The sequence below is a fragment of the Felis catus genome, chromosome A1 (assembly GCF_018350175.1).
Source record: "Felis catus isolate Fca126 chromosome A1, F.catus_Fca126_mat1.0, whole genome shotgun sequence".
Lineage (NCBI taxonomy): Eukaryota > Metazoa > Chordata > Mammalia > Carnivora > Felidae > Felis > Felis catus.
Genome location: NC_058368.1, coordinates 225,881,904 through 225,892,561, shown reverse-complemented (window position 1 = coordinate 225,892,561; position 10,658 = coordinate 225,881,904). Strand labels below are relative to the sequence as shown.

General features: G+C 38.4%; 1 protein-coding gene across 3 annotated transcripts in view; it reads right to left on the bottom strand.

The window, feature by feature from the left end:
- Positions 1-3,021: 3,021 nt before the first annotated feature.
- The window catches only part of RETREG1 (reticulophagy regulator 1), a 131,688-nt gene continuing 124,051 nt past the window's right edge, over positions 3,022-10,658 (bottom strand). For all 3 annotated transcript variants that reach the window (XM_023239424.2, XM_045038641.1, XM_006928098.5), the window contains 3 exons: positions 9,917-9,981; positions 9,543-9,669; positions 3,022-6,806 (listed from right to left, as the gene is read on the bottom strand). In XM_023239424.2, coding sequence (XP_023095192.2) covers positions 6,307-6,806; positions 9,543-9,669; positions 9,917-9,981 — 692 coding nt within the window. In that variant the 3' untranslated portion in view covers positions 3,022-6,306. The remainder of the gene's footprint in view (positions 6,807-9,542; positions 9,670-9,916; positions 9,982-10,658) is intronic.

Genomic DNA, 10,658 nt, shown 5'->3' with positions numbered 1-10,658 from the left:
AAGAGCTACATAGGGTGAGGTCCAGAAGGGTCCCAAACATAGGAGCTTCTTTTTTTTTTTTTAATTTTTTTTTAACGTTTATTTTTGAGACAGAGAGAGACAGAGCATGAATAGGGGAGGGGCAGAGAGAGAGGGAGACACAGAATCTGAAACAGGCTCCAGGCTCTGAGCTGTCAGCACAGAGCCCGACGCGGGGCTCGAACTCACGGACCGTGAGATCATGACCTGAGCTGAAGTCAGATGCTTAACCGACCAAGCCACCCAGGTGCCCCAAGAGCTTCTGTCTCCATAGAGTTTGGGATGCACCGCCCATCTGGCACATGGATTTGTTCTGGTTCAACAACCTAAGAGCTCTCTTGAGCCCCATCCTTTTGGGGTTTTATAAAGCTTTCATTACATAGGCATGATTGATTAAATCTTAAGTGATTGAACTCAACATCCCGCTCCTTTCTCCACTCCAGAGGTGTGAGGGGGTGGGCCTGAAAATTTCCACCCTCTCATCACGTGGTTGGCTCCCCAGGCAACCCGCTCTCATCCTTAAGTTACCTGAGGGCTTTCCAAAAATCACCTCATTAACATAACCGAAAACACTGTTATCCTGTTAACACTTGGGTTTGGGTGAGCTCTATGCCCCAAATGGACAAAGACCAAATGTATATTTATTAAAAATCACACTCTATCCTTTAAAATATTCTACTAGTGTCTAAATTAAGACATCCCTACTCTCCAGGAGTTTCTTATAATTTGATAGGGATGGTAAGAAATACACAATGAACACATTAAAGACTGGATCACGTACAACAAAATATTAAGAGGCAATGGGTATTTAGAGAACTCTCATCCAATTAGAAAAGTTTTTGTTAAGGAGCTGACATTTCAGATGGGTCTTGAAGGAGAGGAAAGATTGAGGACTTCATCTGCGAATGGAGAAGGGAGGCGGAGGGTAGAAGAAATACTGTGGAGAGAGGAAAATAAGAGACATATTTAGGAAGCATATGTCTAGTTTGGGTGAAGCATAGGATACAGGTAATTAAGAGAAAATAAGACTAGAGAGGATTAAGGTATTAGGTAAAGTGGCGAATTCTATCTTCATCCGGTAAACAGTAGTGTTTCAGTTTATATGGGCATTGGGAATAGAAGTGGGCCTTGAGATCCAGCAGCAGTATCTGGAATTGTTGGAAAAAAATACTAGAAAGGAGCAGGTCTATAGCCAATAGCTCCTTGGTAAATGCAAGATGACTGACCAAGAGACCTTGCATTAAACTTCAGTACATTCAGAGAATTATGTTAATGTGTCTGATCTCTGCTGACAATGCTATAAAAAATGTTTCTTACCAAATTAATCATTTTGCTGAAGAATTTAAACTGAGACTGCCCACGTGAAAGATTTAGATTTGAAAAATATTAACAATTAGAATTCTTTCTGGATACTGTGACATAGCTCTTAAGGTACGAGCTTCACTTAGTTGCCGAACTACTGAAGTTATGTTTTACAGTGTAAAGGGACAGTGTCCATGAAGATGTGCTTCTTTTTCAATGCTGGAAAATGTTGGGATGTTGATTTTTGATAACTGCAAAATTTAAAGTAAGAGATAATAGGTTCATCTTCAAGTCAATTGAGATACTGGTGTTGATAGGCAGTATTATCTTGTGACAGGCTTACTACTTTTCATATACCCATATTGCAATAGCTACTTGGTTTTTAAAAGGAAAACTAAAGGGGATTGGGCTGTTTGCGATTAGTTTTTGGGTATAACAAAGAATATAAAAACATTTATTAAATGGTTTACAATTTCTATGAATTTTGCATTTATAAAAATGTTAAGTAAAAAATTATGATTTTCAGTAAACAATTTTAAAACATTTTACTACCTCTTGTTTTTTGGGTATCTAGATATGCTGTTCTTAGATTAACAAAGAATTGAGATATTCTTAAAGAATTGAGAAAACTTGGGTTATCAGAGCATTTAAAATAGTATAGATCAGCTGGTTTCTAGATTCTTTGGAAAGAGAAAAAAATAATCTCAATAAAATAAAAGCAGTCTTTAGTATTTAGTAAAGTTCTGCTAAGCTATTTAAAATTATGATCTTTGGGGCGCCTGGGTGGCGCAGTCGGTTAAGCGTCTGACTTCAGCCAAGTCACGATCTCGCGGTCTGTGAGTTCGAGCCCCGCGTCAGGCTCTGGGCTGATGGTTCAGAGCCTGGAGCCTGTTTCCGATTCTGTGTCTCCCTCTCTCTCTGCCCCTCCCCCGTTCATGCTCTGTCTCTCTCTGTCCCAAAAATAAATAAACGTTGAAAAAATAAATAAAATTATGATCTTTCTTAATGTATTAAAAAACAAAAAATATTAGATAATGTGACATATTGGAAAGAGAATAGGCTTTGCGGTCAAACTGGCTTTCCCCCTTACTAGCTATGTGGCTGGATAATTTATCTAACCTTGTCCTTCTGAAAAATGCTCTTCCTACTACTTAAGTGTAGAGTCATGAGGATTACACATGATTCTAACTATAACTGAGTGTTTTCTATGTATTAGGCCAAAGTTTGGCAAACCATTCCTATAAAGGGCAAGATAGTAAATATTTTAGGCTTTGTAGGCCTAAAACTATTATCTGCCACAACTGTACAACTTTTCTCTTTAGCATAAAAATAGCCATAGACAGTACATAAGTGAACGTTGCTGTGTTCTAACAAAACTGTATTTATTGACACTAAATTTTGAATTTTGCATTTTTATACATCATGAATTATTCTTCGGATTTCAAATTTTTTTTAAAAAAGCATTCTTAGTTGCTATTCCATAGAAAAACAGTGGCAGGTCAGATTTGGCCGATAGACCATAGTTGGCCAAACCCCGTCTTAGACAATTATACACTATGAGGCCCAGGTGCTAATTTCATAGACGAAAGAAACAGGTGCAAATGTTATGTGACTTAGTTGGAGTCTCCCAGGGTAAGATCCATTAAAAATGACTAGTGTAGAACCTCACACATGGTCCAGAGTCAACTGAAAAAATAGACATTTTTGCAACACTTTTCATCTTTTTATTCCATAGCATTTATTGGATTACGAGGCCAATATAGTGCCAGTCCCACTGAAATAACTTTAGAGTTTTCTTATAAGCAGATACTTATTGATTGACTTTGTTTTAATGTTTGAAAAGATGGCGTAGTTGAAACACAGGCAGGAAAAAACTTCACTGTCTTGGTTTTATATAGCCTTTTTCTCCCCTGAAAATGCTTCAGACGTTTTTCCATTTATTCTAAAAACATCCCTGTATGACAGAATAGTTCGCTTCCTAATTTTATTAATGACCTCTCATCCCACCTTAAATGCTGCAATGGAAATGGAGGAATAATACACAAAAATATAGTTCTGAGACCTTCTAGCTTCATCATGACACAAATGACCTATGAAAACAGTAAGTGTTTTCAGAATAATTTCCTATCTTGTAACGAATATAGCTGGAGTGATGTAAAGAACTACATCAACCAAAATTATAAACAGAAAAGGAAAACGTTTAAGTCACTTTTTTTTCTTGACTGTAGATTTGCTTCTTGCCTAAAATCGCTAGTACACTGGCATTTGCCATTTTTTTTAAAAGGACAAAAGTTGCACTTACTTCAAATATATGAGTGATATGCCTAAATATGTTGAGGATGTTTGCTAATTGCAAAGCCTTATAAATGTTTCTTTTCCTAATATTCTGCCACACTAGAAGGGGGACAGTTTTTAAAAATCACATTTGAAGATTTTTAGGGTAGGAAAAAGCAACGATGATCCAGAATGAGAATATAAACACTGTTTTAGGCCTGGATTGACCTTCCAAAGCAAGCTTGAACTTCTGAGCCCTGCTTTATCGTTTTAGGTCCAAATGCATGATCGGTGTGTGTTATTCCCATTGTCTGGTTTTGCCCATCATTTTCTATAGGAAGAGAGCAAAGCATTTTTCTACAATTCCTTTACAATAATAATTTAAAAAATCCACGTTTCACCTTTTAATGAATGCAGAGGGATAAATAGTTCCCAGGGTACTGGATCAGTCACCAGGGTTTATTGTTACTATATCTTGAAATCAGCAATATATCCCCCAACACACACACACACACACACACACACACACACACACACACACACGCACACACAGCTTCAGCATTCCTGTTTGTCTGAATTAAGAGTACCATTATCAAAGAGTATCAATTGTGTGAATCTGTAATCCCTTATGTTCTTGAATAAATAATATTGAAGTACACATATGGTTATAATGCTACTCTCCATAGAGAGCTAGTATGTCTTCTCGAAAGTGTTACACATTTTTCTACCCTACCAACCTTGCCATCCCAAATCCCTTTTAATTTATAGTTTATAATATATGATCCTATCTTTATGGCTTATACCACCAACTCTTGAGTTTATCTTCTTGCAAGCTTGTCCAGTGACTTTTAACACGTTTTAATTACTTGGATCAATCTTCTTGTGTTCCCCTCAGTGAAGAAACTGAAATGACCTGTACACTTTTTGACTTAATGGCCACAGATGCTTTTTAAATGCAGAAACATGCGCATTAAAAATTTAAAAAAGAAGAATCCTGGTGACAACTATTTTATAAATATGTGACTGTATTTTCCTTTGTGTCCAGAAACTTGGATTGACTAGAATTCAGGTCTATTCCTCCCTAACCCACACAGTTCATTGATCTAACACCAGGTTTTCATTTGTACCAAAATGGGCAAGATAATGAAGGCACAGGCTCACTTTGTATCAATAAAGGACATCAAACACAGTCATGAGGCACTGATGACATATAAGCATAGTCAATCACAAAAAGCAAGTGTTCAAAGTCCTCAGTAACTTTTCTCCCTTTAACATTTGGCAAAATTCAGTCTAGATATTTTAATACCTCAGAAAGAAAAAATAAATATGAGATGCTACATTAAAACATAAGATTACCTACAGTCTTTAGAAATAGAAGGAAAGGGTAAAACGAAGGGAAGAGACCACAGATTTCCTATATTCTTGGATCATCCTTCCTTTCTGAGGGTCTCAGATGTCTGCATGCGTCTGTAGTTGGCTGACATGGTCCCTCGACACTATTAAAAGTTTGTATCACAAAAACAAAATTAGCTTGATTTCTGCTAAGTGTTTTGTTAAAAACCTAAGTCAAATTTGGTTATTTAAAGGTGATCTAAAAAAGTTTAAAATAAAGGAAGAATATATTCTAGCTTCCCAATGAGAAACAGGTTACATATTTAGACTTCAACAGCAAATAAATACACCTTAAAGCCAAGCAAATTTCTCTCCTTTAGGAGACTCTAAGACAGACTACGAAAACAGTTCTTGTCTCTCTACCGCTGATGACAACGCCACTCATAGAACGTATCAGGAACTAATTTCACAATTTTAAGAGACTTTTCCTATGACATAATATGAAAGATGAGGGTTTAACTTAGGTCTGAGCAGGCAGAACATACCTGCACTTCATAACATCTCTATTACAAATATATGACAGTTGAACAACAAAACACAGCCCAACCTCTGTTTACATCAAAACCACTGTCTATGTGATATACAATTACTTGCTTTCGATGGGTTAATACCACCCATTTGCAAGACCAGAGCTGGTAGTCCATGGAGCATGCCATTTACAGGTAAGCCTAAGTCTATAACTGCAGAAATAACATGGAAATGTATCAGCCTATCCAAAGTAGTTAAATATATTTTTAAAATTTTTTCCTCAGAAATCAATTTTGCTAATATTTCCCAAGTCCTCCACCTGAAGATACCTTGATAATTTTTGGTTTTTCACATCAGAATCTACCAAATTTTTTTTAACTGTTTCCAAGTATCAGTAACAAAGGAGCTGATACCGCATGTATTCACCAACGAATTGTTAATATTTCAGTGAGTTACAATAAAGTTTTTGCATGCCTGAAAAATTAATTGTAAAGGAAAAATAAGGAATACTTGTAGGAGGATCTCAACAAGTTGGTGTTTTGCTTTAAAAACAACCTCTAATATTCATCTCTGATAACACAGCATGTATATATACGTATACAAAGTTCATTTCCATGCTTATTACATAAAAATAACTATAGGAAATATCAGTCTATCAGTATCAGCTGATATAGATCCAATTAATTCACTGCCGAAGGGAAAATAAGAAAAACAATCTGAAGTAATCAGTAAAGCCCACAGTTCAAAAAAAATTTTTTTTCCTTTTCTTTTTTATCTCTCTTTTTTTTTTTGCATTGTTTATAATTTTTTGGTAGTTTTATCTGTGCTGTGTTGAACAAGTTGATTCCCAGACTAATGGCCTCCTCCGAGTAGATTTGAAAGGAAGCCCGAAGCCTTCTTACTTTGCTGTGCTTCTGCTTCTTGGTCTTGTGCAAGTCCCAATTCACTCTCAATTTGATCAAGCTCTGACTGGTCAAGTAGTTCAAAGTCATCACCTTCTTCAGTGTCTGTGTCGTCTCCTGGGCTGGGGGCAGCCTGAGAGAGTGCTTGCTTCGCGGCGCCCTCTAACTGCTCTTTGATGGCAGCCGTCACTGCGGCTGTGATGGCGTCCCCGGCCAGGTTGCGCATCAAGTGAAAGGTTTGGTCACTGCTCAGCGGAAGGGTGGGGCCAGCGGCGGACTGCCTCTCTTTGCTTGCTCTGGGACCGCTGTCCAGCTGCTCCTTTTTTCTCCTGAGCTCAGTGGGCAAGCCAAGGCTGAATTCATCTTCATCGTTTGTTCCCATGCCATTTTCTACAGATGGAAAATCGGAAAGGTCTCGAGAGAAAACTTCTTCGCTAGGCCGGTCGAGATCTGTGGAATGTGTAACAGAAGTTCATGCTTAAGCACCGTGATGAATCTGAAATGAAAGAACTGTCTAAAAGATAATCTGCCGTCCAGCCCGCACTCTAGGCAAACCTGACCATCTCTCTACAAGTGCACAAATTCCACATGCCCCCCCCTACGTCCTTAGTTTTCCTCTTAAGCACAAAACAGTGTATGTAATGACTTGATGTTAGTTTTTATTTAAATTCCAACGAAGTAACATACAGTGTATTAGTTTCAGGTGTGCAATATAGCGATTCAACACTTACATATAACACCCAGTGCTCATCACAAGTGCCCTCCTTAATCCCCATCACCTATTTAACCCATGCCCCTACCCACCTTCCTCTGGTAACCATAAGTTTGTTCTCTATTTTTTCATTTGAGAGAAAGAAAGAGAGAGGGAGAGGGAGAGGGAGAGGGAGAGGGACAGGGAGAGAGAGAGAGAGAGAGAGAGAGAGAGAGAGAGAGAGAGAAGAGAGGGAGGGAGGGAGGGAGGGAGGGAGGGGGAGGGAGAGAGAGAGAGAGAGAGAGAGAGATAACCCAAGCAGTCTCCTTGCTCAACCTGGAGTTGGATGCAGGGCTTGATCCCATGACCCTAGCTAGGATCGTGACCCTAGCCAAAATCAAGAGTTGGATGCTCAACCAACTGAACCACCCAGCGCCCCTGTTCTGTATTTTCAGAGTCTGTTTTTTGGCTCCCTCTTCTTTCCCCCCTTTGCTCATTTGTTTCTTAAATTCCACATATGTGTGAAATCATATGGTATTTGTCTTTCTCTTATTTTGCTTAGCATAATACTCTCCAGCTCCATGCACGTTGTTGCAAATGGCAAGATTTCATGCTTTCTAATGGCTGGGTAATATTCCATTGTATACATGTACTGAAGTTATAAATGTTCATCATGAACAAAAATTTCATCCTGCCCCAGGGAGGGTATTAGCTTTAAGCTAATGTGGATATGTATGCTGTATGATCACAAAGTAAAAACAATATATTTCAACTGGAGGTTTTCATGGATTCTGGTACAGCAGATGGTGAGTATTATCCTGGCCCAGCATTTTCATCCGTGAAGATCTATCTCAGCATCTGTAACCGATGTTTGTTTAAAGCAATGAATCAAAAGAAAGTATCGCTCCTTCTATTCCATGTTCAACCTAAGAGCTTATGGAAACGTTTCGCTTTCCATAAATATAGCTGAAAGTGACCATATCCTGTCTACCAAACTCGTGTCCTGAATATATATCAGATCACTTAAGATTTGGGACATTTGAAAGCAATGTCATATTAGTAGGCAGACAGTGATTTTATTGTTTTTCACTTTCCATAGAAAATCTTTCAGTGTAACAGTTAACTCTTTACAATAGTAACTTGAAGTCTTCAATTTAATTAAAGCCTTCTTTGTGGGGGGCATGACTGCTGCCCCTTTTGTTGTGTAAGTCTGAGACAGAATGCTTAAGAACAACGGGTTTGTTATCCTCATCTTGATATGTAGGGCTTGTACAGCGTGAGTGTTCCTTTTCCTTTTTTTTTTTTTTCAGTAGACCCTAAACCCAAAGTGGCCTTAAACTCATGACCACGAGTCGCATGCTCTACCAACTAAGCCAGCCAGGCACCCCGTGAGTGTTCTGATACACTTGAAAGTTGAGGAAATTGAGGTCCACAGAAATCATATCACCTGTTCAAGGTCACACAGTTAGTTAATGACCAAGGCAAGACTACGCTTGGGTGTCCCAATCTCCAAGCCTGTCTTTTCTCAAACACTGTATGGCCTCCCTCCTCCTCTAGAAAAATAAAGTATGTTCTTGCCTATAAAAACACATATAGAACAATTCATAATCTTCCAGTGTAATCTCATATATTCAATATATGGTTAAAATGACCTGAAATAATCCAAGGAGACTAGCAAAAATTAACTTACTGTACAAGACTGTCTCTCTGTTTTAAACTTATTTATCCTAATTAAAAAAAAAAAAAAAAGAACTAACTTTGAAGAAAACCATGAGAAACCATGGAGTCAGCTTCGGATTTGGGGAACTTGTCCTCCATACTTTAATCCTCTTTGATGGGGACCAGCCCTGAATACACAGGATGAAAGTGTCTCTTCCCCTCCTTCCACTCTCGCCATACACAATGCCACCAGACACTTCACAAGTTCATTGTTTTCACTGTCGGTTGTTTATTTGTTTTGAAAATAAAGGCAGATTTGGATACTGACTGGCTTGGGTTTTTTTCTCCATACTTTTAAAAAAGGAATAGCTTTTGAGGTACGATTCACAGATCATAAAGTGTACACATTTCAAGCGTACAATTCAGTGGTTTTTAATATATTCACAAAGTGGGGCAACCATCCCCACTATCTAATGCCAGAACATTTACTTCATGACGAAAAACCCACACTAATTACCAGTCACCTTTCCTCCTTCCCCCAGCCCCGGCAGCCACTAATCTACTTTCTGTCCACATGGATTTGTCCATCCTGGACATTTCCTATAGATGGACTGGCACAATACGTGGACTTTGTGCGTCTGGCTTCTTTCACTTAGCATAATGTTTTCAAAGCCCATCCATCTTGTGGCATGTGTCACTGCTTTGTTTTTATAGCCAAGTGACACTCCATCGTGTAGATATGCCGGATTTTGTTTATCCACTCAGCAGTTGACAGAGGTAAATATTTTTGCATGTGCTAATAATAACAATAAGGGCACACAGAAATGTGAGCATACCATCAGAAGTGTCTGTCTGTGGAGTGTATCCTTCTGAAAGGTTGAAGGTCCCATTGTCAGTCCAGGAGACCTCAGATACGTCCGTGTCAGACACAGACAACTCTTTAGCAGCAACCGTGAGGCTAATCTGTGTTAAGATAAATAGCAGTGGCACATTTTAAACTGCGGACAGAAATCTTTTTCAAAACTCCATATGAACACCAAAAAATGTCAGAATAATAAAAACCAGATGAGTAATTTTCCTTTTGAAACTGTTCAGTCATCTTAGAGGAATGAGAGGAGTCTATTAGGAAAATCATTCAGCTTGAGGCCATGTAAGTAAACTTAACAGTCAAACCACCCAGGAACAAACTGAAAACTAAACAAAAAAATACCTTAGGACAAAGAGCTGAAAGGTCTAATTCACTGTCTTCTTTGTGACTTTTTTCTTTATCTGCTTCTGTTGAGAGAAAATTTAGAGGCTTTCAGTTTCCTAGACAGTACATTTCATTCATTATACAGTGGTATCCTGACCCTGCATTCCTCACGGTCTCCAATGCTCCCATATAATCAAATGTGTGCACACGACGTATTTGCAAAAGTCTGATTTCCAAGGGAAATGGTCCATAGAGTGGTTCTCGTAGTATGGTCCCTGAACCAGCAGCATCAGCATCGCTGATCTGATGGAACTTTTTAGAAATGCATATTCTCAGGCCCCGCCCTACACCAACTGAATCTGAAACTCTGGGGTGGGGCCCAGAAATCCAAGCTTTAATAATCCCTCCAGGTGATTCTGATGCTTGCTAGAGTTTGAGAATCTATAAAGTCATAGGCCAAGTTCAGTAGTGAATAATGATTACATTCATTTTTCCTCTGTTTTCTTTTCCTCCCCTTGTTCTCTCAATCCCCTTACACTGCTCCCACGCTCTCAGCCCTAGTGTTGTTTTTTTTTATTTGCAATAGTCCATACCAAAATAAAATAACTTACACGAAAGAAATCATAAATAGCAAATACAGAATTATTGAATCCTTTTCTCCTTCCCCTGACAATTTGGATCAAAAAGTCAATTTCTTGTATGTTCGAGAAAAAAATAAAAGCCTAAATAGGCAAAAGCTGTATTACTGTGGGGGATTAGC